This window comes from Gavialis gangeticus, unplaced genomic scaffold (genome assembly GCF_001723915.1).
Source record: "Gavialis gangeticus isolate Ggan-Ray unplaced genomic scaffold, GavGan_comp1, whole genome shotgun sequence".
Taxonomy (NCBI): Eukaryota; Metazoa; Chordata; order Crocodylia; family Gavialidae; genus Gavialis; species Gavialis gangeticus.
The window spans coordinates 34,203,934-34,209,773 of record NW_017729032.1 but is presented as its reverse complement, the minus strand read 5'-3'; the positions used below and the strand labels follow the sequence as shown (position 1 = coordinate 34,209,773).

The 5,840-nt window shown below is 37.3% G+C and overlaps 1 protein-coding gene across 1 annotated transcript in view; it reads left to right on the top strand.

Moving 5' to 3' along the window:
* The window catches only part of CWF19L2 (CWF19-like 2, cell cycle control (S. pombe)), a 264,167-nt gene that overhangs the window by 93,772 nt on the left and 164,555 nt on the right, over positions 1–5,840 (top strand). Inside the window, exon 10 of the mRNA XM_019525038.1 lies at positions 18–107. Within this exon, the coding sequence (XP_019380583.1) occupies positions 18–107 (90 nt within the window). The remainder of the gene's footprint in view (positions 1–17; positions 108–5,840) is intronic.

Below are 5,840 nucleotides of genomic sequence, written 5' to 3'. Positions count from 1 at the left end.
TTTTTTTTTTTTTAAAGGATTTAGCTTCCAAACTCCAAGCTCAGCTTGAAAATGCACGTAAGCTAAAAGAAAGTAGAACACAGATTCCATCAAAATCTGACAAGGAGGTAAGGGGAAAATATTTTTCTGTTATGTGCTGTTGCAGTATATACAGTGCAGATATACAGTACCAGTAGTAATGATATTTGTCAATTTTGAGTTTAAATTTACAAAGGTTGTCTATAAAAGAACCTAGATATCTAATGAGTTTTTGAATGTCATACTGTCTAACTATTGTAAGCTCCTGTGTGCCATTTGTCCCAGTATATACTTTGAAGCCTGTGGAGCATCTTAGACACACAAACAGCACCATGGCCAGATCCTTGTGGCATTGAAATGCGTAGCATAATTCTCTATTCAGTAGTGGACTTGAAACAATTAGGGCTTATGTAATGTCCTTAATAGAGGGCTTATGTAGCATGCATAGTATTCACTGGGAGCTGTGCACTGGGGTGATTTTTGCCTGTAGAATTTTGGTTCCATGTAGTCTGTATTGGTGTCAGTTGACTCTTTATACCTGAACAGGGTAGGATACTATTTTATACCAGGAATTTCTGGTGGTAATATAAACTGAAAAAATGAAGGAGGAAAGGATTACACAGACTTATACTGTCGAGCAATATTCCATTTCAAAGACTCCAAAATAAGTAAACCTGTGTAAGTAGATTGTCATATAGCTCATCTTTATAAAGCTTATACAAATTGAAGTCTTTGTTGAGCAGTTTTTTCAGTGAGGGAATTACAAAGTAGAACTAATTAATTTTTTCTAAGCTAATTATCAATTCTTCCAGGTCCTAAGAGACGCATGTATGTTTTTAAAGGCAAATATGATGCATAGATTATATTTTAAAGACTTTGTTTTTTTCGTTAGTTGACTGGGAGGAAACATATAATAAGGAAAAACTAATAAGTATTGGTAATTGTGCATGTTGATGTACTAAGGAAAAACAAATGCTAAGACAAAAAAATACTTACTACTTCCATTATAAAAGAGTGTATTAGTAATATTTATTACGATTAAGTGCATATTTTGTTACAGCGATACCTCAGAATAATGAAGAACTATATTATATTTCTCCCCAAAGTACTTACGTACTTTAACTGAGCCATAATTTACCTAAATATTTACTTATCTTTAAATATTAACTTATCCTTATATTTGTTTTATTTACTGCTTAATTCAGTCATTTGTTAGTATCCTAAATACTCTTTCAGCTTTGGTGGATTTAGTGTTTTATCACTTCTGATGAAGACTGGTAGCATTTGAGTTCATATTTCCAGTATAAAACTAGACATTTTCTCTTTTGTTTCCAAAAACAGTGAAATACAACCTAAAATTAGAATTACTTGTAGAATTAGTTTAGATATGAAAACATCAGCTTGCTGTTTGGTAAAAGAAATGTAAGCTTTATGAAACTAATGCATAGTCTCATTCATAAGCAAAGGTAATTTGCAAAGTATTTTTGGAGATCGTAAACACTTTAAGGTCTCATAAAAAGAAATGCTTTTATACTTCCTAACCATTATTTCTTAATTGTATAATTAGCATTGGATATAGGAATCCTTTTCATTTTGCATTCATATTCAGCTACAAATTACAGATTTTAAATGGAAAATGTGTTCTTCTATGTAGATACAGAATTCCCACTGGCAGTTTATATATCATTTTTCAGACACCACGGAGTTTTACTGTAAAGAATTATATTGCAGTGAGGAACAGAGTATGCCTGTAGTGCATTTTACTGTAGCCTCTAGGATATGTGAGGTGAAAACTTGCATATCAGCATCTGTCTTTTATTGATAAGGGAATGCTAGTTAACACAGTTATTTTCAAGTTTTATTTTTTGAATGTTGCGAGGAGGGGGCTCTGTTTATTAGAACCTCCAGCTGAGCGGTTGTTGTGGGATTGGGATTGTGGTCAATATGGAATTTGTCCAGGATATTCTCTCTCTGCTCCTGTTATTTATTAGTGGAAGAAAGAGTCAGTACATGAAACTAGCAGCCGCATTAAGTCTTTCTAGCTGCACTGAATCCAGCCATAGAATTATCTCTTCTGGGTGTGATAGGAAACTAAAACTGAAACAGTTTTAAGTGGGCTAGGAATTTCTTTAAGAGTGCATGCATTTGGGTTATCCAGTTATAAGACTGATAAAAATGAGTAATCTTAATTAAGTCCTGTAAAACCAAAGAAAGTATTTGAACCAGTGTTGCAAAAGGTGTCATTTTAAAAAGTCCTCTTGAAATTAGCACACTAATAATCTGATTTCAGATTATTGATATTAAAATCCTACTGCTTCTCTGTGGTTACCAGGGCTAGCTTTTGTTTTCTTACTTGGAACGTGTGATATAATCAGCAAGAAAAATTTAAAATCTAATTCTTCAGTAATGCTTTAGGTATCTTCATCTCAACAGTAAAGCTGAAGAAAATAAAAAGTCCTGAGCTGGAAGGTTGATTTCTGGATGCTGCTTTGTGCTCCTTTGTTTTGTTTTCTATGAGTTTGCTGCTGCTATCTTGCAAAGGAGGCTTTCTTGCAAATGAGTGAAGGAAAGTCCAGTTCAACAATTCAGTTTCAGGATTCTAACACATTCCTGTCTTCCCCTTTGCCTCTAAGCAAAACCACCTTTGTGTTTTTATGTCAGGTCTCTGTTCAAAATGTAAATACTTTGTAAAGTGTGTTTTTTAAAATAGAAATCCTGCCTATACCAATGGATATCTAAAACTAGACTGGGTGGTTCTTTTTTTGTTTTTGATTAGACAGTGTTGGTTTTGGTTTTATTTTTCCAAATATTTATTTATATGACCAATACAATCCTAGGATTTATGATATACCATTTCAAGTGCAGTAGTAGTTTGCAGTTAGACTTCTAGCAAATAGTCTGTACAAGGCATAGTCCCAATAATTTCTGCTTTTTATTTTTCTTTGAGGGCCTAGAAAAAAAATGTTAGAGCGAAACAGAAGTCATAATCTCTGTGTAGAATCTTTGTAAATATAGTTGGGTATTTTAAAGCTAGTGATTTTACCTTTTTTCACCCCTTGGCCAGTCCATGGGTGAAGGAAAACAGAAACCTTCTGAAATTCCTTTATTTACCTTTTTTATCTCATTTATTAAAATAATCAACTGTGTGGAGGTAGTGACATATATTCTCTATGTATTCTGTATATCAAATAATTATATATTTTTTATAATTCACTACAGTCCAAGGCCCATCTAAACTATCTTAAAATTGTAGGAAAGAAATGATGTATTTATAATAACTTTTGCATCAGTACTCGTGTACTAATACTCCCTACGTTACCAAGATTAATTTCACATGTCTGGCATTTATTTAATTTTTGACCAGACTGCAAGTCTGATATGTGTCCAAAATATAGAAAAGATGATCATTTATATTAGTTGAGACCTTCAGTTTGTTTTTTGGGGATATTTTAATCATTAAATCTATGGGATTTTACTTTTCCCTATTTAAAGCAGGTGTCTAGAGGCGGTGGTCTTACAACACCTGGTTCATTGAATTTAAATGGTTCTTAAGTAATATATACATTCTTAAACAGGATACCAACTGTCATGAGCCCAACAAAATTTTGGGGTGTTCATGGAGTGCTATGTAGGCTTTTGTGTGTTTTGCTGATATGGCATGTGGCGTGATTGAAAAGCTAATGTTATGCTGTATCTATTTATGTTGCTTTTATTTCTGTGTGCATTACATTATGCTGTCTCTCTGTATCTTTATGATTTTGTACATAGTTTATCCAAAGGAACTGAGGGATGCATACTTGGAAGAGAGTATGTGAAACTGCTCGGTCTCGATTGTCCTAGTGTTACTAGAGCAAAGATAGTTACCACTCCCAATCACAGACAGATGGGGCCACTGGTAGGATGGACATGCTGGGTATTGTCTGGTCATCATGGGAGAAACAACTCCACAGTAGCAAAGGCATCTGAGAGAAATAGCCCATTAGCCAAAGGAATTCCAGGTGCCTTGAGGAGACAGCAAGGGTATAGGTTATAGGGAGTAGGGTATAGGGAGACAAGACATTGCTAGAGGATGCTGAGGTCCATGATAAAGTGGGACAATGTTGATGGCAGTGGGGCACAGCGTTGGAAGCATTTTGGAGACTATCTTTCAGATGAAGGAGGTCTTTGGACTTTCCCAGGCAGGAGGAGGGTCCAAGTCTCTAGCAGTCGGGGCTGGCAGGTTCAGCAAGAAGCTTGATCTCTGAAAATACCGGCAGGTCTCTAAAGCACTTAGTAGTAGATGACAGAGTAAGAAACTTGATTTGTCTTTTTGTTCTGTCTTCAAACTAATGGTCAGTTTTTCTTATATAATTATTTTCTTCTATATAAGAAATTCTTTTGTTGTTTAGTCTCCTTACTGCAGTGATGCTCAACCAGGGTGCCATGGCACGCTGGGGTGCCTGGAGATCCTTTCATGCAATGTCAGCATTTAAAACGTGCAGATCTGATTCACATGAAAAACCCAGGGATTTCGGATAGAAACCCATAGTGTTCAAAACCTTCTGATCTGTTGTGGTCTTTCTGAGTTCTGTGCGACAGAAACGTTGTTTTTTGTTTTTCTGTAGTCAGAAAAACAAGTGCAAAGGAAGAGCTGGAATTTTCTGAGGGGTACCTTGAGCCTCTACAGGAGTGGCTCGAGTCTAAATAAGTTGAGAACCACTGCCTTACTGATTGATTCCCTATGGTAGAGTGATGTCTGGGCAAGTGATGTTACAGGTTATTCTCTGGAAATGGGGACCTAAAAATTATTTCACAACCCAAGGGGAATCCACCTGGGGCTGGCACAAGATCCCCTGGTGTAGCGGTGGGGCCTGATGAAGGACAGTGGAGCTGAGGCTTGCAGGACTAAGGAGTTCTCTGGGGGCAAACCTTGGTCTGCTTTATGGGACAGACAGTAGGACAGCAGGGAGAAACTTGGGGCTCTGGGATGGGCCTATGACATCAACTGTCTTAGTCAATTTTTATATTGTTTTTCTTAGCTAACATTTTGGTAAAAGTCAAATAAAAACTCTTTTAGAATCTAGCCCTTTACTAGGGGTGATTTTCTTGTTCCAGATTAGCCTTGGGTGTGTGGTTAAGATGAAACTATTCAGTTGTATAATAAACGTAATGATTTTATATGACTACTGCTCAATATCTGACAATAGCAAGTTGGGAAGACTTCTCAGTAACAAGATATTGGGAAATAAAACACCAGTCTAGGGGGAAATAATTGGCACTATAAGGCACCTTTATTAGTTTTTCCTCTCTACACACTTGTAATTATGTCAATATCTGGTTTCCCTGGATGAATTACAAATTATTTTCTGCGTACTGGCTACTTAAAGTCAACTTCCTGATTTCAGTTTTGCTACTTCTAAAACATAGTTTCATAGTTTCTAGGGTCGGAAGGGATCTGAGCAGATAATCGAGTCTGACCCCCTGCCATGGCAGGAAAGAGTACTGGGGTCAAACGACCCCAGCAAGGTGTACATCTAGCCTCCTCTTAAAGACCCCCAGGGTAGGAGCCAACACCACTTCTCTTGGAAGTTGGTTCGAGATCCTAGCCGCCCTGACAGTGAAGTAGCGGCTCCTGATGTCTAACCTAAATCTACCCTCTGCCAGCTTGTGACCGTTATTCCTGGTCACTCCTGGTAGTGCTCGGGGGAACAGGGACTCCTCCAATGCCTGCTGGTCCCCTCTGGCTAGTTTGTAACAGGCCACTAGATCCCCCCTCAGCCTTCTCTTTTGGAGGCTGAACAGGTTCAGGTCCCGTAGCCTCTCCTCGTAGGGCCTGCCCTGCT